This window comes from Schistocerca cancellata, chromosome 3 (assembly GCF_023864275.1).
Source record: "Schistocerca cancellata isolate TAMUIC-IGC-003103 chromosome 3, iqSchCanc2.1, whole genome shotgun sequence".
Lineage (NCBI taxonomy): Eukaryota > Metazoa > Arthropoda > Insecta > Orthoptera > Acrididae > Schistocerca > Schistocerca cancellata.
Window position 1 is genome coordinate 626,650,569 of NC_064628.1, and position 25,890 is coordinate 626,676,458.

The 25,890-nt window shown below is 38.8% G+C and overlaps 1 protein-coding gene across 1 annotated transcript in view; it reads left to right on the top strand.

Moving 5' to 3' along the window:
• The window catches only part of LOC126175551 (nudC domain-containing protein 1), a 121,736-nt gene that overhangs the window by 58,279 nt on the left and 37,567 nt on the right, over positions 1 to 25,890 (top strand). Inside the window, exons 4-8 of the mRNA XM_049922395.1 lie at positions 2,060 to 2,255; positions 8,015 to 8,188; positions 9,667 to 9,886; positions 21,729 to 21,873; positions 21,985 to 22,104. Coding sequence (XP_049778352.1) covers positions 2,060 to 2,255; positions 8,015 to 8,188; positions 9,667 to 9,886; positions 21,729 to 21,873; positions 21,985 to 22,104 — 855 coding nt within the window. The remainder of the gene's footprint in view (positions 1 to 2,059; positions 2,256 to 8,014; positions 8,189 to 9,666; positions 9,887 to 21,728; positions 21,874 to 21,984; positions 22,105 to 25,890) is intronic.

Genomic DNA, 25,890 nt, shown 5'->3' on the forward strand with positions numbered 1-25,890 from the left:
TCAAAAGATTGAAAATCTTATTTTAGCCCACATATGACAGTACCACATTGTTGCCCTTTTCAGGTGGCAGAACTACAGTTTCCTTGTCCTCCCAGAGATTTCTCAGTGCTGCTTATCTTTCCTTGGCTATGTCTGATTTTAGCATTGGCACCTCCGTACGTGCTCTGCATGTTTCATGGCGGACCTCATCTGGTGTGTGAGAAGCTACAACATGTTCCACGGAGCTGATATAATCCGCTATTGGCAGAATTTTTGGAATGGGCGTGAAATTTATCCCTTGAACAAGGGTTTTTACTGTACCCTCATCCAGATGGTTGTCAGTAAAACTAATTACAGCACAGCTACCTACATCTTGTCTTGGATTTTAGTGCTAGTTATCGAATTTTGCTTTGTGATGTGCAGATGTTTTCAGCTGCATTGACTCTGCTTGTGACCGTGTTGTGTTGTCAATCCATTCCCAGGAATCTGCATAGAGTTTAGGCAACATATAAAGATGGAGATAAGAAGCTTGTGAGAAGTTACATCTAGCATTTGTCAGATGTTGTACATTCCCTCATGCACTAGAGCTATGCTTGCATGGCACATAATCCTATTAGCTGCTGGTGTGTTAATGTGATGCTTCACTGTAGTAAACATGAGTACAACATTCAGTGTACTGAGAAGTTGACCTTTCTTTTGCAGAGCTTATCCACCTTGTGTAAATTGTGGAACATCTCCTCACCGTAGAGTGAATTGACGGGATCTCTCAGGTTTTCTTGGCGTGATTAATGGTGCAAGTTATTTCCATTTTAAGTGCAGTATTTAGATGACTGACCCAGGAGGCATCCTCATCAGCTGCTGCGAGTTTTGCAGTTGTGTGTACTTGCCTTCCATTCAGAAGGCTGTTGCACGCAGAGATTGTTATATTGACTTGTAAATAATAGATTTCAGCTATCAGTCGTCCTTTTTTAAATTTTATTGGCAGATCAATGAACTGTGGATGAAGCCTGACCAACAGGCATTACATGCCTTGATCAAAAACGATAGTGCGCTGAGAATGGCTAGTTTCTAGCTGAAATCCAGACCTGCCAATAAAACTAAAAAAAGGGTGACTGATATCTGAAATCTGTTATTTACAAGTAGGAAAAATAGTTGGTGAATGAATGTGGACTGGGGGAAAGGAGTGAAAGAGGAAACCACGTGGTGGAATTTCAAACAGAACATAATTTAATTGTCGCTAACACTTGGTTTGAGAAGAATAAAAGAGGGTTGCATGCCTCAAAGACAGTCGCACCGAGAAAACTTCAGAGATCAAGTCCTCAAAGTGGTGCAATCAGACTGTTCATATACTACATTTATAAAGTCACCAGGATTGAAGTTTAAGAGGTTTGTTTAAATTACTGTCTTATTATTTCAACTTCATGCAACTATGATATACTGAGACATCAGAGGCTTGAGATTTTGCAGATTCAACTGTCTTAACACTCTTCCCGCACTGCCTGCAGAATGGTTGTACACATAAATCAAAATCCTGTACACATTCAGAAAATAACAATAGTGCGTTATCACAAATTAAGTATAACGGTGGCAAATTGTACAAAAAATAGAAAATTGTTTTCTTGGCATTTCTTTTTCATTTAGATGTGTTTCTTACTTACTTTCTATGAAAATATTTCAGTTTGACTGTACGATGAGGATTGCAGATATCAATGGAGTAAGCCTGGAAAATGTTAAGAGTTAACTACCAAAGTTGTTTGTACCAGTGATTTATCTGCAAGGACATTGCGTAACTGCTTCTTACGTTACAGGCATAATAGTGTGGATAATATGTGAAGTCTAGAAACACAGTATTTCATTTGGTGGTTTTTAAACTTTAATTCTTGCTGCTTGTGCTTCTCACTTTTCATGTCTCCATTTCTGTGATTTATGTAAATTTGTGGCTTGGTGGTTACGAGGAAGGTTGTTTGATGAGGCTATGGTAATTCATAAAAACAAATTAATGTGTAATGTGAATTCTATTGAACCCTGAAACATAATTTCTTTTTAATTGCAATACACTAAAATAACTGCTGAATTCCAGACAGTGCATGTTGAAGAACCATGTGGAGAGGAAAAAGCTTTTAAAGTGATTCATTCAAGATGTATTTCGGAAGGCGGTCATAAATTCATACACTGCTTGCTACTACATATTGAAACAAGGCCTGAAGAAGAAGTAAAAGAGAGCAAGGAAAAGGGAGTCTTTACCACTTTGTTGGAGTGGCTGATTTTTAATGATGGTGTGTGATTTTTTAAAAAAATATGTATATGTATTGATGCTGCTAAGCATTTACTCATTTCCTTAAAAAAGCCATTTTATTTTCTATGTTAACCCCACAGGCATTGATGAAGGTACAGAACCAGATAATGGTCTCGATTTATGTCTAGCATTGCTTTTAAAATATATTATGATCTTCTTGAACTTTCCTTCATGTGTCACTGTGTCAAACATGTTTATTTTAGGCTCTGTGAATAGATGTGTATCATCACATTCCATTTAGGAAAAAAATTTAATAGTTAACTTTTCATTCTCATATACAAAAAGATATCGAACACAACTAGCCAAAAATCAGATTAGAAGGTTGATAATGCATTAGTCCTTGGGTACTTGCATTACCTCCTTTCAGTGTGACAAACTTTTTGCCATTTTTTCAGTTCAGTTCCTGTGGAAGTTTAAGGTAGCGTCTCATTGCTGCTGTAGTCGGTTGCACTAACACTGTTGCTCAACAGTGTTCCTATATTGTTCAACATGTTTGTAAAACTTCAATCCTCAGTTACTGAAATTTTTGAGAAGCACATCATACATGTGCAGAATTTGTTATATTTAAGCATTTACTACAATTGGGCAAATAATGAGCACAATTGGTGACTCGGGTGAATGCTTCCCTTGTCAGATGAAATCTCTCAAGATTTACTTGGCTGTGTAGCTGCCTGTGATCAGTAGATTGGTCTGACACATGCTCTTTTCAACCTTTGTAATCTTTTGTTACACTTTTCTTTCTTATTTTTTATTATTTCAGCTTCTAACATTTTGTCAGTAATGTGTAATGGCTGGGGGATTGATAGTTGGGTGCGGAAGTTGACCCCGTGCTGCAAGTGCTATCTCTGAGGGAGAGGGGGGTGCAATGCCAAGACAGATTAAGAAATGAGACACTTAAAGCTGTAGGTGAGTTTTGCAATTAGGGCAACAACTTAATTGATGATGTCCAAAGTAGAGAGGATTTAAAATGCAGAGTACCCATAGTAAGAAATAAATTTATAAAAAACAGGATTTTAACATCTAATATAAACTTAAGTCATAGGAAGTCTCTTTGGAGGATATTTGTTGTTGTTTAGCCTTGTACAAAAGTGAAACATGGATGATAGACAGTTCAGACAAGAACAGAATGTGTTGCTACAGAAGAATGTTGAAGATTAGATAAGTACATTGAATAACAAATGAGGAGGTGGTACTGAGTAAAATTGGGGGAAAAGGAACTTTATGACACAGCTTGATTAAAAGAAAGGTCGGTTTACATCGACATTCTGAGGCACCAAGGCTTTGTTAACTTGGTAAATGCAGTAAGTGGAGGGCAGGGGGTAAGAATTGTAGAGGGAGACCAAGGGATGAATGCAGTCAGCAGGCTCTAGTGGTTGTAGGTTGCAGTAATTAAGTTGATATTGGAGAGGCTTGCTCTTTGGACTGAAGACCACAACAACAGACAAAGCACTGAACAGGACAAGATACATATACAGGGTGTCCTAGAAGGAATGGTCAATATTTAGGGATATAAGAAGAATGATCATTTGAAGCAAAGAAGTATAGTAAACATGGGCTCTAAAATACATACTTTTAAGAGCTAAGAGCACTTCCTTATCTTCGATACTATGAAACAAATCTCTTTGACTGCAAGCTCTTTGTTGTCTATACTTTGAGAGATGGTTGTAATGGACCAAAACAAGAAAAAAATTGTCCAGTAAACAAGGGCTCTAATGAACTAGTGCTCGTAGCCCTTACAGTAGGCGTTTTAGAGCCTACGTTTAGTAGACTTCTTTTTCTTGTTTTTGTTCTACTATCTCCTCCCAAAATATGGAAAGCAATGAGATTGCAGTAAAAGAAATTTGTTTCACGGTATCAAAGATGAGGAAGTGCTCATAGCTTTTTAAGGTATGCATTGCAGAACCCGTGTTTACTAGAAGCCGGCCGTGGTGGCCAAGCGGTTAAAGGCGCTACAGTCTGGAACCGCGCGGCCGCTACGGTCGCAGGTTCGAATCCTGCCTCGGGCATGGATGTGTGTGATGTCCTTAGGTTAGTTAGGTTTAAGTAGTTCTAAGTTGTAGGGGACTGATGACCTTAGAAGTTAAGTCCCATAGTGCTCAGAGCCATTTGAACCATTTGTTTACTAGGTTTTTTGTTTCAAATAATCATTCCTGTCATTTCCCTGATAATTACCATTCCTTCTGGGATGTCCTGTGCAGGAACAGTGCATTACAGAGAATAGCAAGACTAATAAAGGAAGTTGAAAATGGTACCACGTTCATGCAAGGTAAACAACTGCATATGAAAATGTACAAGAACTGAAGGCATAAATTGTTGATAGGTAATGTAATCAGTTATAGTTGAACTCAACAAAGTGTTAAAGTTAAGCAGAGCATAGGTAGGAAAGGCAACTTGATTCAGCACCCTTTGCTTTGGCATAATCCAACTCTTTCAAATGTGAGCTATTTGGAAATCACTGTTAACCTTTCTTATGTGCTCATCATGCAATGTGTTGTGGCAAATTCAGAATACACAGCATGATTGAAGGATTAATGTAGTAGACAAATTGGCAGGAATGTCTGTCTACTCTAAAGTGTGAACAGTGAATAACAGCCACATAATGTTACACCACATTTTACAACTCGTGCAAAATTCAGGTAATCAGTCTGTGGCATCATACCTCCATAGCCAGCCACAAGCCACCTGTAAACATGTTTGTCACAAAATATAACAAGAGGACTTACTAAGTGGGCAGTCTATCCGTTAGACATAGATGTAGATAGATGAGCACAGATACAAAAGAAGGAGAAATAATGACTGGCAATCAGAGAACCAAGCAATAAGATATCCATATCATAGATAAGCTCGTAAAATATATTAGATTATAAGTGTATGTAAGGCTTGGTTACATATCACAAACATGAACAAAGCATAATGAAAAACACCTTAATTATCTACACTGTTGTCCAAAATTAAAGCAATGAATGGAAATTTTTCAAGATTGTGTCTATTTTGCCGCAAAACAGCACAAACAGGTGATAGTAAAGTAGAAACACTGTAAAGAATACAGAACGTAACATACATAACTGTAGATAAAAATGATCTTCATTTTTTCCCAACTTAATGGATTTGCGCACACATTCTGAGAACTGGTTAATGTGTTCAGTGTGGGGTGTGACCACCTCTGGCACCAGTACAGGCCTCACAACAATGGCACATGCTGCGAATGATGTCATCAGCCACCCATGCTCCAAGGTCGAGCATTATCTTCCATCAGTATGATGTCTGGGCCCACAGCACCTCGCAACAACTGTGCATAAGCTCTCAAGATCTCCTCACGTTACCTGACAGTAGTTAAATCTTGCTGATTCACCCATACAGTTTCATGAAGAGGTGTTAGTCGTCAGCATAATCCCTGCCCACACCATTAGGGATGCTCTTTGATGTTCGTCTCTTTCCACAATTTTTGAGCCCTGAAATCGTGTTCTGCGTGCCCTCCAGGTATGAATCTCGAGAATCACTCCAGATCAAATCGGGACTCATCTGTGGTAAGAACATTGGCCCATCATTCAACTGCCCAGGTGGCATGCTTACGGCTCCACTCTATAGACATTCCCTTCTATGAAAACATGCCAGAGGTAAATAGACAGCAGGTCTCCAACAATAAAGGCCATTCTGCTGAAGCCGTCTGTACACCATTTGCATCAATACAACACATCCAGGGGATGGTGCGAGGTCAGATGTCAGTTGCAGTGCCATACTAAAGCGGTTCCATCATGCACTTAAAGGAAAATAACAGTCTGCTCTTTCTGATGTTACACGTGGTCAGCCCTGTCCTGTTTTCCAGGATACAGTTTCAGTCTCTGTAAACTGTCGCCTCAACTGAGAAACAGATCAATTCACAGTAAGTCATCAGCCCACATCAGTTTGTGACTCTCCAACTTTCATTCTCCCTATGGTCTCCACAGCAGAGAGTCTGTAGCATCTCTGTGCCATACTGCAACATCTGTGACTGTGTACACAGTGATTGCGGATGTGGGACTACCCTGCAAACACTACCTCGCTTGATAGATGTCCTGATGTCATTGTTGGTGTGGTTGTACATTGATTGGATTGCCATCTTCCATGCAGAACACACCTGTAACGACATCTGTTGACAGTTTGTATGATTATATCATGAATTTGACACAGGATGAGGAAGTAGCAATTTGTTGCTTTAATTTTGGACACCAGTATATATGAAGTAAACTTAAAATTATTTACCAACAAGCAAAATGCTTATTACAGATAAAATATGTAAGACATAATAGATGAGTGACTTCAAAATTGTATATTTTACTAGTCATGCCAGTTTTGTAGCCAGCCACATCTGTGAAATTGGAAGCAGTGTTCAGATTGTATGAATACATTTTACATGGCAGGCATTGATGTTGTATTGATTCGGTGGTTTGATAGTAAACAAATAAGTCTGCCTGGTTATCTATATTGTATCTATCCATGGCTTTCTGTAGCTTTTAAGCTGTGTATTAGGAGTACACTTGAGACTCACATGATTATTACATTTTGAATTCCGCTGGCTGCTTGGGGATGGTTATTTTGTTCTGTATAGTTCTAAGCTTATAGTGTAATCTTGATCTGTGCTACACATCCAGGTGGGTGGATGGCATGAATAGTTGTTTCTTGACAAATAGTTGTGTACCGAAGAAATCTTTCGTAAGTTAATGTCAAAAGGTACTCTGGAGCTAATTCACTTCTAAATTCTGTTTTGGACCTTTATTGAGATTCCAGTTGGTAGGGATCCCTTGTTTGTTTTTAGTGATTTCATATTTTTTTTCCCCACCACCAGCACTGATATGTCTCTCATCTTCGCACTGACTTACTGTCCCCATTCAATATGCATCTTGATTTTCCATTTTGAATGTGTGTTTAGAAACAGCGTTCAGCACTGAAGGTGTAGTTATGCTGTTGTCAGTTCTACCATGTAGTCAACAGTCAGTTGTGGTAGCCTTAATATATGTTTAAAATTTCTTCAGTTTTTGTGAAAGCTTGTTCTATAATATTTTGCTATTGTAGTTGGCAAAGGCCTGATAAATTGGTCTTCTAATACCCCAATATATTTTGATTAACATTTTCATAGTTGCATTATTAGAATTTGTGCAAGAGGTACTATTTGTTGTGAAGCTTTCCAATGATTTCTTGAAATCTATTGGGATCCTTCTTTATATTCCAACTATTTTGCTGATTACAAATTTTTATGAATTATGATGAACTATTTGGAGGGTTCTTTCACTGTGTTTTGTATATTGTATTACATTTCCTAATGCACACTTTAGTGTTTTTGGGCTTGTTTAGTTGTCTTTCTCCTTAGCCTGGTAAATCCCCCCCTCTAGACTTCTGCCATCTTCTGTTACAGAGTCCTGTATTTTTTTTAGCACATATCAAACTTTGTCCTCTTTATTCATGTTCACTGAAATGTTATGTGTATAGCATAAACTGTCCAAGGAGCATTATATTTTGGAGATATGCATGGAAAAATTTTGGTGTTATTGTACCAAATGTCAGTAGTGTCAATATGAAAAACTCACGTAAGTCATATTTTTAAAGAAGTTGTTTCCCAATGTGACATGTAAGTTAGTATGACAAGAATAATTTGTGTAACATACTTTTGATGAGATAAAGTTTTGAATTGTAGTATTTACAAGTAGTCTCATCATTATGAAAAAAACTGAGTCATGCTTCAAAGTGACATTTCTGTTGCAGGTGGAATAGGAAAGTGGTCATTGCATGCTAGTAGACAGGTGTCTACTGTGAAAGGTATTGAGTATGCAGCAATTGAGACCTATTGTACAGCATTGTATGTTGCCAGTGAAAAACCTGTTGTTTTCACAAAAGATTCTGAAAAGCCTGTGGAGGACAGAAAAATACCAGAACAAGGTTAGCAGACCATTTGGCATTTTTTCTTTACTCACGTTCTTATTGAGGTATGTTCTCAAATTATCTTTGCCGTTTTTCTTCAGAGGTAAGAATCTAAAGGCACATTGTGGCACATTCCTTTAAAGTAATGCCCAAATCAGATTGATAACTTGTCTGTACTTTGTACAATGAAACAAGAACTCAGACAGTGGGCAGCACTGTTCCCAGTCTTTAGTTTGAGAATGCAAAATGATGCTGAGGGTACCGAAACTATGTGGGTGAAAACAAGATTCATCTATAAAACCGTGGCAGCAGTGAGACATTGGCAAGAGACATCTCTAAAATCTCATTATGTGATTGGTTATGGTAGACATGCCAGGCAACTGTGTCAAGCCTAATGTAACTGCCAGTGTTCGTCTTTTGCCACATGGACTGTAGCCATAAATTGAGTAAACATATAACCAGAAAGGAAACAGGGTTACAGAAGCAAAAATTTCAGTGTACAGTGAATCATAGGGAGGAAAATCATAATTCTCGAAGGACATAGAAATAGTTGTGTGAAGCATTATATTGAAAAGTTTAAAAAATGTTCAGATATATTTCTATGTTAGATATTTACAATGGTGCACGATAATGTTCAGGAAAATGTTGCATTACATACATTCAATCCAAAGTAAATTCTCTCATGTTTATTCAAATGCATGTAATTGTATTAATAGGACAGCACTGTCCATGATATGACTTAGCAGTTCATGTCACATATCCATTTTTCTTCTGTATACTTCTGTCTTCCTCTGATGGTGTGCTAATGATGTTAGCTTGGGGGATCTTGGTGACTAGTTAATGATACTACCATGGTCGTTTAATGGCATCAACATGAATAGTTCACCTAGTGGTGAAAATTTAGTTGAAACTTGCTGTCAGATGTGTGGTGGAGTGCACCAGTTTGAAAAACTGTGTTACGCTGATGCAGATTATGCATTCTTCCATTGCCACATTTTATACCATTACCATATAATGTTGTCATTGTTGGTGTTTCATTATCTTATTCAGCTTACATGCGGGTGCATTATCTGTGTGACATTTTATAGGAGCTTTCACTTTTGGCTCTGGTTCACATTTGAATTGTAGTAGCAGATTTTTTAATACTAGGGTTGATTCATCATTGTAGACAATAAAAATGCAATGATATTATATACTGTGCTTTCTTTGTCTGAAGACTTGATAAAAAAAAAAAAAAATTAAGTAAAATTCAGGTAGTGCGAGCATTTGATGAATAGTGTTACACATTTGTGTATGTCTTCTGGTTGTAAAATGTTTTTCTTTTATATAACTGATACAATATATGTCTGTTGCTGAATGTGAATATTCATTCTTCATTAGTGAACCAGCAAAAAATTGTAGGTAGCAGTATTTCACCTTGCAGCATCTGCTTTTGCACTCTGTCTTGAGCTTGCTTCTTATATTAACTGTCTATATAAAACAAGTTTAATTTACAGAAAATATGCAAAAGCCAAAGCGCTATATGTGGCTTCAAAATCAGGAGGACATCACAGTATGGCTTCAACTTGCGGAGAGTGTTGTGAAGCAGGACATTCATGTTAAAGCATGTGCTGATTGCTTGACTATTACTTGTCGTGGTCAGAATCTCTTGGAAGGGGATACTTGTCACAGGCTTAGCACAGAATTACCTGCTGTGTGGACTCTAGAGAAAGGAAAGTAAGTATTAGCATAACATAGTATAATAATTTATTCATACAAGGATCACTTTTCAATGATGTTGGATGTGGCAGGTTAATACAACATATAACAGACCCACCATATGCCACTGTCAACATTTCAAGTGTTTTAGAGCACTTGATTCCATTTTTCACACAAAATTTGATGCAAATTCTTTGCTGCATTTATTATAATAATCTAAAATTGCCGAACACAGAAAAACATGTCTAACCTTTCTGTCTGTCAAAATCAAACGAAGTATGCTTACACTTGAAACTATGAACATATGTTCGGGACTGATAATCAAATGTACATTGCCTGCCCAATTTGAAGTCACCACACTTTTTGAACAGCCCTTGCAAGTGTGAGTTGTCTACCGTAGAAGAAGGGCTTTTGGCTGAAAGTTCACATGTGTAGTAGTCTTCTTGTTGTACCTGTCTGTGGCTCGACATATCCTCTGTATGGTGAGTATCAATCTATCCTTTTCATAACATTGTTATTCAACCGTATAAATTTATACAAATTTAACAAGGGCAGGGCAGGGCAGATGATCATCCCTGGCCATGTTGAATGAACCATCCTGGTTTTGCTTTTGCCTGAAGTGATCAGCGAAGACTATGGACAACCAAACTCACGGAGACCAGACAGAGCATGAGCCCCCATCATCCCTAATCTGAGGCACATCTCAATAAATTCACACCTCATTCAGTTTGTACCTACTGTGCAGTACTCTTTATGTTTATTTGTACTTGGAACAACATAGTTTGATAAGACGGGAAATAGTTATTCAGTTATTCATTGCAGCTTTCAAAATGAAATCACTGCATGCGCTACGTACACTTGCTGATGACATCAGGACCATGACCATACTGCCATGTCTCTGTTAAACCTCCATGTCCTCCCTTTTGCCTTTCTGAGAAACTGTGGCAGCGGTGAATGGTGAGCGAGCGAGCTATTGAGCTCAAGTAGATGGTCAGACACTAGTATTATGCACTATAGATCTTGGGTAAATAATTTTTCTGTAAAAACATTACATTAGGAACTTTATAATGTGACAGAGGTTGTTGGTAATTTTACTAACCTCCTACTCGTAGTTTTCTAAGTAGTTTTCTAATGGTGTTGCATAAATTATTTAACAGATATAATTTGTGACTGGCTGTGTGGATAAATGACAAATTATTATTCAATTCTGATACCTGACAAAAAAATGTTGTTTAAAGCTTTTAATTTGTTTTTCCTTAGTACATGTAATGTAATGGTCCTACCCCTTCCTAACTAATTAATTAATTGTGGATAGATATGAATGGTTCTGGCCAAGACACTTTGCTGCATCAGCCATGCTAATGGCACTAGTTATTCCTTCTCACTGTAGACCATGGCTGTTTTATTCGCTTACACACTTGTTTGTGTGTCTGTTTGAAGCTCCCTTTGGCATGAACTCACGTTGGGTTTGTTCCATCATCCATTTGTTCCATTCCACTCTCATATACACTTTAAATGGTTTGTTTATCGAGACATTAAGGGGCTGCAATTGTGGAGTAATTCCTCCCAGAATAACAGCAAGCTCTATATTTCTCTTTCTCAATTTCTTTTTCATGGAATTTTTCAAATGACTATTACAGTGATGTAGCACAAGAAGAGAACTCTTCTTCAATAAAGCACCTTTCCTTCTCTCCAACACACTGTTAATCCATAATTTCGTACCAGCCTAATCCGTCCAACCCTTGCCATGTACATGAACACCACCACCTGATGATATTTCAAAAGGTTTTGCATTTTTTTGCACTTGAAAATGATCATTGAATTAAGTTTAGTACCATCAGCACTTACTTTTATAGTTACAGTTTTAGGACATTTCGTAGCAACAGTTCTGTTACTCTGCACGTCAAACATCAGAGGAGTTTCATTCGTATTCGCTGTTTGGCTTAGTTCCACACTGTTTTTCTTTCGATGTTGAATAATAAAGTGACAGAAAGATAATATATTCTCTTCATACTCTCGTGGCATTTTCTGCGATATTTTGTTTTTTGTTTGCATGCTAAGTCCTTGATACTTGACAAATCTGCAGTACCAACCAACTCCACCCTTAGTCCATTAAGTCCCACTGTAGTGCTAGCTTACAAGTGTGTATTTGAATCATTTTTGTATTAATACCAATGCCATTTTTGTGGTGTCCTTCAATCCATTTCAATATGCAATCATCTAGTTTTGGCCATTTTCCATCCAGTCCTCTATTTGCGCATTTAGTCTTCCTCTTTTTTTTTCAGTTCTTTACTAGCCCCCACCCTCTTCTTTCTGTTGTTGGAGAGCCAAAATGGCACTCAGCTGCTCTGTTTCCATGTTTTTCTGCATGTGCTATTACTTTTAATTTATAGCCCACTTCATACAAATGCCTTTTATTTTTACCATTACGAAACTAGTTACTAACAAAAATATTGTACTGTTACTGATAACACAAGTCGCTTTCAGTTAAAGTTACTGGCACCATTGACTGCAATGTCGCATCATAGGTTAGACACTGTTCTGCGTTTGTGATGGCAAGGAGACAATGTTAGCAAGCTTGTGAATCCCTGCAACTCATGTTCGTCGCATTGTTGCACTGCTGTTGCCAGTTGAACCCAGTGTTGACAGATAGAGACAGGTTTCCCGTGGTATCAAATATATGGCCATTTTTAACACTGGTGGAAATTTTAAAACGGACACTGGACATGTTGATATCGGTTTAGAGTATGGGGTGCACCTGAATTTTGGAGGCAATTTTTCGAAGAAAATAATGCGTATTATAGTCCAGAAAATACAGTAATAACAGTGGGAATTCATGTATTCACGGATTCTTAGGTAAATATTCTCTGATGCACCTTTAACACAGGTAATCAGTTTTGCGAAAGTGTATTGGGTTCACTCTATATGCATGGTGCCTCTTCGAAAACTAGACTGTATAAACGTTTCCCAAGACTGATTAACACTTTAAACTTAATTGAAAATCTAAAATCACTTGCAGTGAATACATGTTGTCAGCCTGAGTACTAGTCAGAAATTGCGTTGTGAGTTAGCTTCAATCTTTTGCACTGCCTGCACAGGGTATATTTCTGATTGGTCAGTTTAATCGGCCAATGATAGAATACATTAAACAAAATTCTAATTAAAATATGAGCTTGAGTCTGGTGTTACTGAAATTAAATTTAAGAAGCTGTTAGTGTGGAGAGTTTTGACAGTCTAGTTGGCGCCATGTATAAACAGTTAATATTATTAATCGGAAGTATGTGTTTGCTGTCAAGACTTGTCTCTACACTGAACTGACAAACGTCATGGGATACCTCCTAATATTGTGCCAGACCTACTTTTGCAAATATTGTGCTGGACCTCCTTTTGCCTAGCATAATGGAACAACTCGATGTGGCATGGACTCTACTAGTTGTTGGAAGTCTCTTGCAGAAATGTTGAGCCATGTTGCCTCTATAGCCATCCATAATTGTAGAAGTTTTGCCAGTGCAGGACTTTCTGCACAAACTGACCTCTCAATTACATCCTGTTTTGGGCAATCTGGGTAGCCAACTCATTCACTTGAACTGTCCAGAATGTTCTTCAAACCACTTGCAAACAACTGTGGTTCAGGGACATGGCACTTCTTATCTATAAAAATTCCATTGTTGAAGCCTCTGAATGGCTGCAAATGGTCTCTGAATAACCAGACATAACCATTTCATTTCCAGTCAATGATCGGTTTAGTTGGACCAGACGACCTAGTCCATTACATGTAAGCACAGCCCACACCATTATGGAGCCACCACTAGCTTGCACAGTGCCTTGTAGACAAGTTGGGTCCATGGCCTCGTGGGCTCAGCAACACACTCAAACCCTATCATCAACTCTTACCAATTGAAATCAGGACTGACCTGACCACGCCATGATTTTCCAATCATCTGTGGTCCAACTGATATGGTCACAAGCCCAGGAGAGGCACTTCAGTCGTCTTTCTTGGATTAAAGTCCAGGAATGTTCCATAGAAGTCAATGAGGGACACATGACAGATGTATCAGTTAGGACTGTGTGGTGAAATGTGGCATTAATAGGTTTTGGCAGCAGACTAAGAAAGCGCGTGCCTTTGCTAACAGCAGGACTAATGGATATGTTCATCGTGTGTCTCTTATTGACTTCTATGGAAAGTTCGTGGCCTTTGATCCAACAAAGAGGACTTACGGCTGCTCTTAAAATTGCAGCGTCTGCTTGTTCTCAGCCTCCAGGAAACAAAATTGCATCTTTACGACCTTTTTGAGCTCCCACAATTCTTTCCAGTCCATTTTGACCTTCCTCCCCCAAGGATGGCTTTTCATCTCGTGGGGAGCTATGCTACTCATCCGTGATGACGTTCGTAGTCAACCCATCTTCCTGATTACCTGGCTTCATGCTGTTGCAGTTCACCTCTTCCTTCCTCACATGACTTTTACCCTTTGTACTGTTTACATCCTTCTGTCATCTGGTGTCCCCAGGACAGTCTTCCTCATCCTCTTTTACTGCTCAGTGACTTTAACGCACACCATCTCCTTTGGGGCTCTCCCAGAACCTGTCTCGGAAGTGCCCCCTTGACTGACCTTCTCAACCAATTTAACCTCATCTGACTCAACACAAGAGCACACACATTCCTTTCAGACTCGACGCACACCTATTCCCATTTGGACCTATCCTTGTGCTCTGCCAGGCTTGCCCATCATTTTCAGTGGTCCGTTCTGACTGACTCATACTCGAAGGAGCATTTCCCGTGTGCTGTCTGTTTGCTGACACCTACCCACCTCTGTGCACTCCCAAATGGCAACTTTCTAAGGCTGACTGGTGACCTTTGACAACCCACATTTCCCCAGTTCTGACGATCAGGTAGAATATCTTACAAACATTATCCTTACCACCACAGAACGTTCCATTCCTCGCACATCCACTTTACCGCACCATCTCCCGGTCCCTTGGTGGGCTGAGACGTGCCTTGATGCCATTTGCATGCGGAAATGTGCTCTCTGTGTTTTTAACTATCATCCTACATTGGCAAACTGCATTTGTTATAAACAGTTGCATGCACAGTGCCGTCACATTCTTCGGGATAGCAAAAAAGATAGCTGGATTTCATTTATTAGTTGTTTTAACAGTTCCACTCCCTCTTCCATCATGTGGGACGACGTCTAGTAGCTCCCCGGGATCAAGTTCCATTCACCAATTGCCAGCCTGACGGTAGCAGACGATGTCATAGTGGACCCTACTGCTATCTCCAGCATCTTGGGCCACCATTTTGTGGAGATTTTGAGCTCCACCCACTATCACCCTGCCTTACTCCACCAAGCATCTCCGGCTCCCATTTCATTGACAATTTTACCATCTACTGCAGTTCTCCATGAAATTGTCTCATTGAGCATTGTCTTCAGTGATGTCTTGATTGTCTTCATTCATGGAACGTTGACAATGGCTTTCAATTTTCCACTGACAAAACCATTTGTATCAATTTCTGGTGCAGTTGGTTTCTTCCACTGTCTTTGTCTTGGGCCTGTTGCTCTTCCTTTCATTGAAACTATGAAATTCTTGGGCCTCAAGCTCCATAGGAAACTTTCTTGGTCCTCCCACGTGTCGTACCTGGCTGCCCACTGTATGTGGTCCGTCAATGTCTTACGTGTTCACAGCGGTATTACCTGGGAGTAGGTCGTTGTACTGGTCCCTTGTTGATTCGAAACTAGACTATGGGTGTTTCATTTATGCATTGCACATCTGTCCATCTTACGCCGTTTCAATACAATCCACCATCATGTCGTCCACTTTGCCAGTGGCACCTTTTACACTAGCCCGGTTGAGACTCTGTTTTGCCGAAGCTGCTAAACTACCGTTGTCGTACTGCCGTGACTTCATCCTCAGCAGGCTTGCATGCCATTTGTCTGCCATGTCTGACCACACATCCTATGTCTCCTTCTTCGATGACTCCTTTGATCACCGGTATGGGGCATGTCCCTCTTCTCTGTTACTTCCTGGAGTTCCCTTTCGGCTCTTGCTACAGCAGCTTAACTTCATGCAGCCTGATGCTTTCCCTATGGGTGTGAACCATTCACCACCTTGGCTTCGTCTGGCAGCCCCTGTTCACCTTGACCTTAACTCATTTGCTCTGTCTCCTTCAGTTTCATGACCTTTGCACAGAACTTCGCAATAGTGCCTTTGTGTACACTGATGGCTCTCAAACTGACTGGTGTCGGGTGTTTTTTTGGTATAGGTTTCTGGAACACTGCTCAGTATTTACAGTGGAGTTCTTCGTCCTGTATCAGGCCACGCAGTACATACGGAGACACAGGCTTTTCAGTTATGTCATCTGCTCGGAGTCTCTGTGTGCTGTACACCATTCGTCCCTAAGTGCAACGGACCATAGGAAAGCTGTCACTTGCTCACTCTTGGTGGAGCTACTGTGGTGCTTATGTGGGTTGCTGGTCTGATGGGAAACATAGCTGCTGATGCTGCTGCAAGGCTGCAGTCGTAGTACCTTCGCCCGCTAGTTCTTACATTCCCTCTAATGATCTCTCTGTTGCTGTCTGTCAGCAGGTGATTTTACTTTGGCATCACCACTGACCCTCCCTTCATGGGAACAAGCTCTGGAAAATTATACCTCTCCCACTGACTTGGACAACATCCTCTTGGCTCTCTTGCATGAGGGGATCATTTTAGCTAGGTTGTGTATTGAGCACTGTCTTTTTAGCCATCGCCATCTGTTAAGTGGTGCTCTCCCACCACTTTGTGCTCATTGCCTTCAACCTTTGACAGTTCACCATTTCCTTATGGAATGCCCTTTTTTTAAGCACTTACATTCCAATTTATGTTTACTGTCTGAATTATTGGCTGTTTTAGTGAACGACACATGGGCTGTCGACCGTGTTTTACTTTTTACCCTTCATAGCCGTATGGCAAAGGACATTTAACCCCTAGTTAAGGACCTCTGTTTCTCTATGGCGTATTTTATGAACCTTTCTCAAAGTACCTGTGTTTAGAGGCCATTTCTTCTGTGGATTGGGCTAACATGTAACTGCTTTTCTTTTCTCTTTCTTTCTTTCTTTCTTTCTTTCTCTTGTGTGTTAGCACTGGCAACTCTACGCAAACATTACTGCTCTCGGTCGTTGAGTGAAGGCTGTTGCCACTGTGTTTGTGGTGGGAGGTAATGCCTCAGATTTGGTATTCTCAGCACACTCTTGACATTATGGGTTAGGAAATATTGAATTCCCTAATGATTTCTGAAGTGGAATGTCCCATGCATCTAGCTCCAACTACCATTCCATGTTAAGAGTCTTTTGTTTCCCAACGTGCGACCATAATCACTTCATACACCTTTTCACATGAGTCACCTGAGTACAAATGACAGCTCCATCAACACACTGCCTGTTTGTACCTCGTGTACGCGATACTACTGCCCTCTATATATGTGCATATTGCTAGCCCATGACTCTTTTCATCTCAGTGTATATGCTTCAGTACTCAGTGATCATCTGTTGTATTATGGGTTGGGGAGTGCTAACAATCTGAACCTATGGCTGATGCATGGTAGTGTAGACCTTTCTACTCTGTATAATAAAATGTGGGTCAAATGCTACTTATCCCCCAAGCAAAAATGTTTGATTTTCTGTTTTTTTCCTTTTTTAAATTAAAAAAAAAATGCCAACTCAAACCCTCCTTGGACCTTAACAACATCATTAAAATACGTTTTCTGTAATATAATAAATTTTTGATTTTTCCAAAATTGCAATTCTTATTTACTTCCCAAGGTGCTCAAATGCATTGTTAGACAACATTAATATCTATTACACATTATAAATTTGGTGATGTGGTTCTTTTTTATTTTATTCTAAAATAATACTCACTATGTGTTTTAACAGTCATGTGGATTTTTACAACCACAATATTATACATCTTGAGTATATTTACTCATGACACAGCAACACAATGCATTCGTTTGTTTGGGGGTAGCCATAGTTGCGGTCAATCCACTGGCTCGTCGTCGTGTTCAGGTCTTTGTTGCATCCTGTTTCCATTCTTCTCGAATACCAAGTACATGCAACATACTTTAAACAAGAGAGACATTAGACAACACAGTAACTTAACCTTCCTGGAGTCGAAACTCACAATAAAGTTAGTTCCATCAATAATTAATAATATCCATATACTAAATTAAATACATGTATTGCATATGATTTAATTTCTTAATAAATGAGCAAATATTGACTGAGCTTGTTGACAGATAAAGTATGAACTATTCCATTGTCATAATTCATTTCAGTAGCAGTGTCAGTGTGTCATTCGTGTTTTGTGTGTCACTAATACATCATTGATTGCCGTGGAAACCAGGTAGTTATAACACAGATAGTATGATTCACCACTCTAATTCCAATCAGATCATTAGCCTCTCTCTTGTGCTGCGTGCGCTCTGTTCTTTACGCTATGTACAAAACATTACAACATTTGTGGTCAATGTCACATAACATTAACAAAATATTGATGTAACTTCTATAACACATAATTAATTAATAGGTGCATGCTACTACAGCATGAACAGAAGCCATCGTTTGAAAGGATTATGCCCCTTTTATCTCAACTGCAGGCATAGTCTTTCTGAGTTACACAAATTTTGGAAAATATTTGCTAATTCTTTCTGAAAATTTTTAACAATGCTTCATTTTCATCACAACCTGCAATGTGACCTGTTTGCTAATTAATTACATCATTAATATTTTCATCTATGAAGTAATGCTACACTTTATTATGCAAATTTTAAAGTCACTCTTCTGGTTTATCACTACACAAACAGTATTACCTTTTTTCACAAGTTGATTTATTTACACTCTGCTTGTTCGTGTTACCTGCCTTTGACATTATTCTGTTACCAGTTCCATCACAACAACAGTTTACTTCAGTGTCAACGTTATTCTTGTTTTACCATTTTCAACATGTTCTTTCACATATTTTCACTTTTGATGCCTAAGTCTGACATTAAATAATAATTCTTAATCTCTTTTTCTGATATCATTCTCAGAGACCTGTTCGTTATTTTCATCATAAATGACCTCTCCTAACATTCCCTGTTCACCATTTAGTCATTTTCAGTATTTAAGTTCATAGCCAATAATAAATTTGTGATATATCACTTCAGCTTTAATTTCTTTATTTGACTCATCAAGAATCTCATTCAGCTGATAAAATTGTTCATTGGTTTTAACTCTTATCATCAATTTGTTCATTTTTCTTAGTAGTCTGTTCACTGATTAGTTTCAACTCCCTGTGAAATTCTTTTGACATATTTTTACCCATTTGTTCAATCCCTTCACTCATTTGTTCAATTCCACTTGATATTTCTTTACCCATTTGTTCAGTTTCATTTGATACTTCTCTCCCAAATCATTTTATTTCATTTAATAATAAATTATATCCAGCATTGTGTTAATGCACTAGCATTACATTTCTTCCTATTGCCTACTAGTTAATGCACCAGCATTACATTTCTTCCTATTGCCTACCAATACTGTTTTATTCAACTGTTATTTACATTTTGATTCCCACTCATTTAACTTTAACTTTGACATTGGCCTTTCTGAGATTTACTAATTTTGCCTGTTGTATCATATGTGTTATTAACACATATATTAACATTACTATCCACATTGCAACATTTCTCTACATTTGCGTCTCATTATCCGCGTTCTAACATCACTCATCTTGTTTTAGTTACTCTATATCAGCAGTCCGTAAATCGCAAGTCCAAAATGGCACAGTACATTAGCATAAAAACCTCATAAAAAGTCCTTATCATTAACAAAATACCACTTATTTTCTAAAACAGTATCATCATACTCTGCACTTTGACAGAAACTTAGTGAAATAAGTTACCATTCTCACTGCTAATTAACTCATTAATATTATCCTCGTTATTAGCAACATTTTCCAGAATAGTGATCTCCTTACTTACGTTTTCTCTAACTGAACTCGTCTTGCATACTTTAACATAAGTTACTTAATCAACTCATTCATATTACTCTTGTTGTTGTTGTTGTTGTTGTTGTTATTTCCTTGGGTGACAGTCTCATCACTACCCTTTCATTGACTGAACCATTTTTGCGTGATTCACAACAGCAGTTATTTACAAGACACAAAATTTAAAATTCTTAAAATTGCAAGAGTAATCCCCTAAAACAACAACTAAAGTTTACATTAATTACTACGAAGCCATGCGCCATCTCCATGCTGTCAAGAGGCTGAAGCTGCATATATTGAGCTGCCAGTCCAGTCACTGGTAGTCTCCATTACTGCCTGCTGTACTCAAAAGTCTCACGTGATATCTACTGTTGGTGCCACCAAGCTGATACACCACTGCCGGTGCCACCCAGCTGATACAGCACTGCCATTTTGATTTGCCCACCAGATCACCATCAGTCAGATGGTAGAGGATCAAAATCTGAGTTATTTGCAATCAGGAAGTATGCCAAAACATGAATATTGAGGATTTTTGTTAACAGAAACAACTTACACTGCACAAAAGCAACTTCCAGTCTCAATGCGCGTGATACACTCACAAATATCCATAATGTCTGTTGTATTATGTAACAGGTAACTAGGACCACATAAACTAGTTCCTCTGTAATTTCAAATGCCAGTGACTTCATGTAACCCCATTGGAAAAAAATCTGCTGTGAACACAGCAAAACATTGTGTGTTGTTTTTTGAGGTAATGCCATCACCACCACCACCACCACCAATAATACAGAACCATATAAGCATTTAACAAATATGTGCCACACATATTCAAGACCTCATACAATATGAAATGGTCATTTCTGACCAGTGGTCCCTTGTCTGAAAATACTGAACATCTTCATCTACATACATACCCCACAAGCCACCATACGGCACAAATGGAGGGTCTGTTGTTCCCCTGCTAGTCATTCCATATCCTGTTTAAATTGCAAATGGAGTGAGAAAAAAAGACTGTCTATACGTTACTGGCTTTGCAGTCTTTGCAATATGTACATTGGCAGTAGGATGTTCATTCAGCAATCTGTAGCAGAAGCTGTCTCTCTTAAGTTTCTTGATAGTTTCTTGTTGCTGTGTTCCACAGTCTTGATAAATTGAAGAAATGTCTTCAGGTAACACCTCAAGCTCCAGTGTAATGTATATTTTATTGTGTGAGCCATTTTGATCAGATTTTTGCTAAGAGCAAGAGTTATCTATGTAAAAAAAAAAAAAAAAAACCACGCAAGACACAGTGTCAAAAATGTTATATTTGCAAATAATGTCTAGTCATGCAGAATCAGATTTTTCACATTGTTTTTATAAATATTATGTTTTGACATTGTGGCTTTTTTATGTACCTCTCGCTGTTAACAAAAATCTATCCTGGGTGATGGCCTTTGACCACAACTGGCTACACAATAAAGAATTTATTAAACAGCAGCTCTAGCCTCTATGTGATGTCATTACTATAATTCCTCAGTAGTGTTTTGTGGAACAAATGCATTCTGCTGTTCAGGGATTCTCATTTGAGGTCATACAGCATTCTCATGATGGTTATGGTTTCTTTCAACCTGTTGGTAAAAAAATTAGTAGCACTCCCCTGAATTGCTTCATGGTGGGATCCCAAAAACTCGAGCAGTACTCAAGAATAGTCACACAAGTGTTCTATATGTGGTCCTTCATAGATGAGCTAAATCTTCTACTGTCTATAAATTTTGAGCTAAAAGACTGAGACATACTGTATATTGTGAGTACCCTTTTGTTATCTTTTTTTGAGCCCCTAACTTGTGTTCTTCGCAGTTTAATTACTTTGAACTGTTCTCTACTCCAGGTTGGAACTTACACTTAATAAAGAAGAGACAGGACTGATGTGGAGTTGCTTGTTGAAAGGGTGTGATGAGGGTGAACAAATAATGGACCCAGCTCTTGTTGCAGAAATACATGAACGTCTTGCACATCTATGCTCCGAGACTGAGGTTAGTTGTTGGGAATGTTTATAGGAGAAGACACACTATTTTAAAGATTGAGTTTTGTAGTAATCTTGCACAGGTATTTATATTTTAGTTACACGCATTACTCCTTTACAGTCCTCTGGAGGCTGTGTTACTACTTTCAACTCTGAACAACTGGAAGAATGTGATGAGGTCAGCAGTAGTGCATCATTTTTGCACAGGCTGTGTCCACAAACCCACTCAACCACACACAAGGTACAGGAGACTTTCCAGCATATTATTGCCAGTGCCAGTGATGGTACTTCCAGGTTGTATGTGTGTGTTGCTTTTTTGTGTGTGTGTGTGTGTGTGTGTGTGTGTGTGTGTGTGTGTATGATCCACATGCAGAACTAGAAAATGCAAGTCATACTTGACAATAGGGGTACATTAAAAGCATTCACATGAAAAATGAACACACAATATTTGTAGGGAATACAGGGGAACAAAGAAAAATTTAGCCACAAACGTTTCTGCATATTGTGCACTGGAAAAATATGCGTCTACAGGAACATTTGGCTATCTATATAGGCCTGTTGGAGGAGATGTTGTATTCATTAATAATGTCGTGTTGTATGTCATGTATTTGCACATCTATAATTCCTGTTTTCCATTTCAGTTCTGTTAGCAGTTGGAAATATTAACTTCTGTTTCACAACACATTCACTTTTGAAATTTGTGAGCAATCAGCAATTCAGCAAGACTAACAGTATATACTTTGATCCGTATTAGAGAGAGAGAGAGAGAGAGAGAGAGAGAGAGAGAGAGAGAGAAGGTTCCATTACTTTGACTGTTGGGGGGGGGGGGGGGCTTAAATTTAGACATCTTAAAGCGTTATTTCAAGCTGCTCCCCCTCCCTCCCCGGACGTACCAGGACTGCGAAACACCATCCTAGAAGGAAAATGATTTGTATTAGCCTTGAGTGAATCTAAATACAGTATGTAAAGGAGCGAAATACATCGCTGTATAACTCTTTTATAACCTATTAAAAAAGGTAAACTGTTATCAAGACAAATGTCGGTTTGAGTGCCACAGTGCTTCATTGGGCTTGGTCTATCGAAGGTGATAGGCCCTTGCCTGCCTCGATCTTTGAATCAACTTGCACAGCTATTATAAAGGAATCTACCATTTTACGAGTACCCAGAACATTACAAATCGTAGATAGATGTGAAAGAAGGTATAAGTGACAGAAAAATCTCTTTGAGTGACTGGGGGTATTTATAGAGGTAAAATGTCTAGTAAACAACAACAACAACAGTGGCTTTATTAGCAGTTAAAAGCTGTTTGTTGTTTACAACTCGTACACTATATAAGAATTACACAATTAAAATAGTCAGCTACACACAGGTAAAGTGACATTTAATTATAGGCAGATATTGTGTGTGTGTGTGTGTGTGTGTGTGTGTGTGTGTGTGTGTGTGTGTGTGTGTGTATAGCAGTTATGCAGATGACCTTTCACATCACAATGTTTGTCATGAATGTAATCTGTGGTACACATTACATCTTCGATAATTTTGCATTGGTTAATCAAATCCGTCAGTTACAGCCCAACAGCATCTGGTCTCTTAACTATTGCAGTCTCTTCTTTCAGACCACTATAGACAGGATTGTGAAATCACCATCAGTACTGAAGACAAGGAACTAAATTCTGATACTTAAGAATTCTTTGCACCATTCTCATAGTTGAAAGATTTTTGTGGTCATATCTTCGTCAATCAACAATGTTGAACAGCTCATAACTTCAGGAGAGTGAAATGTTTCAGTTTGCTTATGTTAGTGATTTGCAAGATGTGGTGTGTGAAGAAAGCAAACACCAGTTTTACTGAACTGGTGTGTTTCAAACTGAGTTGTGTATCACAGCTTGACACTGATTTTTGAAATGAGGTTTGTATTTTCAAGGAATATTGAAATACCTGAGTCTAGGATGTCTCTGTGTTCTTCAGTGAAAACCTCTAGATATAAAGCTACAGTATTGTGCATCGGATATCTCATTTTTCTCACCATATAGTGATCTGTACTACTCTTACTCACTCATAATTATTTACTATAACAGAGACATTTCACTAAATGTGCGTAAGAAAGATGGTAAATGCTCCATGTAAAACCCAATGAGAATTGTATGAGAGCCTGATGCTGCTTTGTATCCACAAGATTCAGTTAACTTTCATCTCTATGAGTGCTTTGTCTACATTTCCCCACAGAGGAGGCATCATTTGGCAGAAAGGCACATTGAAAAAAGGCTGCTTGATATTATCAGCTATCAGACTAACTCCTCCATCAGATGCAGACAAAACACACCCACTCACATGGCCACTGTCATCTTTGGGCACTAAGGCCTGACTGTGACTCCAGTGTTCACAATCTTGGTTGGTGTGGGTAGTGGGGATCAGTAGTGGCGTGAGGTGAGGAGGGGTAGGAATAGCAGGGTAAAGATGGTGAAAGATACTGTATTGCTGCCTATGGGAGAGAGCATGGTCATGGCAGGAACAAGATGGTGGGCTACTAGGCCTAGCATTGGGAAGCTGTGCTGTAGAACCAAAAGGGGCGAGGAGCGAAGCAGAGAAGAGGAAATGACTACTGTTACTAAAATATGAACAATGGTCTGAAAGGAGGAATGGAATAGGGCTGAACAAGGATACTGCATAATGTTAGGTAGACAGCAGGATATCACTGTGGGAAGGGGGTGGGAGGAAGGTTAGAGGGTATTTCTCATTTCAGGGCGCAATGAGGAGAGTTGAAATCGTGTCAGAGAATATGATTCAGTTGCTCCAGTCCTCGGTGGTAGTAAGCTACTTCTTTGTGGCCATTCGGTGGGTCTATAGGGACAGTAACTGACTGGGGAGACAAGGCATGGGAGATAAGTTTCTGGGAAAGGCGGGGAGGGTAATTCCTTTCTGTAATGGCTTCTGTATACCCTTGGTATATTTGGAGAGGGATTGCTTGTCTCCATAGATGCAATGGCCATGGTTGGCTAGGCTTTATGGAGGGGACATCTTTGTATGAAATGGGTGGCAGCTGTCAAAGTGGGGTACATTTTGGTGGCTGGTAGGTTTGATGTGGATGGATGTACGTACTGATATGGCTATCTGTGAAGTAGAGGTAGACTTCAAGGAAGGTAGCTTGTCTGGCTGAGGAGGACCAGATGAAGCATATGGGAGCGATGATGTTGAGATTCTGGAGGAATTTGGATAGGTGTCCTCACTAGAGCTTTGCAGTGCATGGCTTATTTGCATGGTCTGCACACATCTGCAGTGTGCCAGAGTGAGCGAGAACAGACTATGTGAATGTTGGCAGAAGTTGAGGAAGATGACCGATGCTTCCTTGCCTAATAACATTAGCAGGTAAACTCTTGATCTGTGGTCACAAATGTCCAAAGCAACACAGATCTCATGCTCACACTCAGTTGCATGTAGGCCTTGAATCTGCAGTATGCGCATGTGCAATGCTCTTTGCTTACCACCAGAGTTGGGTAGCGTTTGTTCAAATGGTGAATATAGATTAAAAATTATTATTTGTTGTCCATGAATAACAAATGAAAATATTTATTCGAAACAATATTTACTTATATGAATAAAAACATTTATTTTTCATCTGTGAATAAAAAACATTACAAATAATAGATAAATTTGAAACACGATGACATTTATTGCTCCAGTTCTTTGTCATTTATTAAACAGATGTGCTTTTTGTTGCTTTTAAATTATTTTTCAATACTTTCAAATTGCAATTGTCTTCAGCAAAAATTGAGAAATCATCAATTCCACTTTAGTTTTTTTGCAAATAATCACTGCAATTTCATGTTAGCTTCAGGTCCTAAATCATATTCAAAATAAAATTTTCTTTTACAATATAACATTATTTGAAATTTGCGATCTGATTTCTTTGACAGTTGTCCGCAGCTCATGGTCTCGCGGTCGCATTCTCACTTCCTGAGCCATGGTGTCATGGGTTCGATTCCCGGTGGGGTCAGAGATTTTCACCTGCCTCGAGATAACTGGGTGTTTG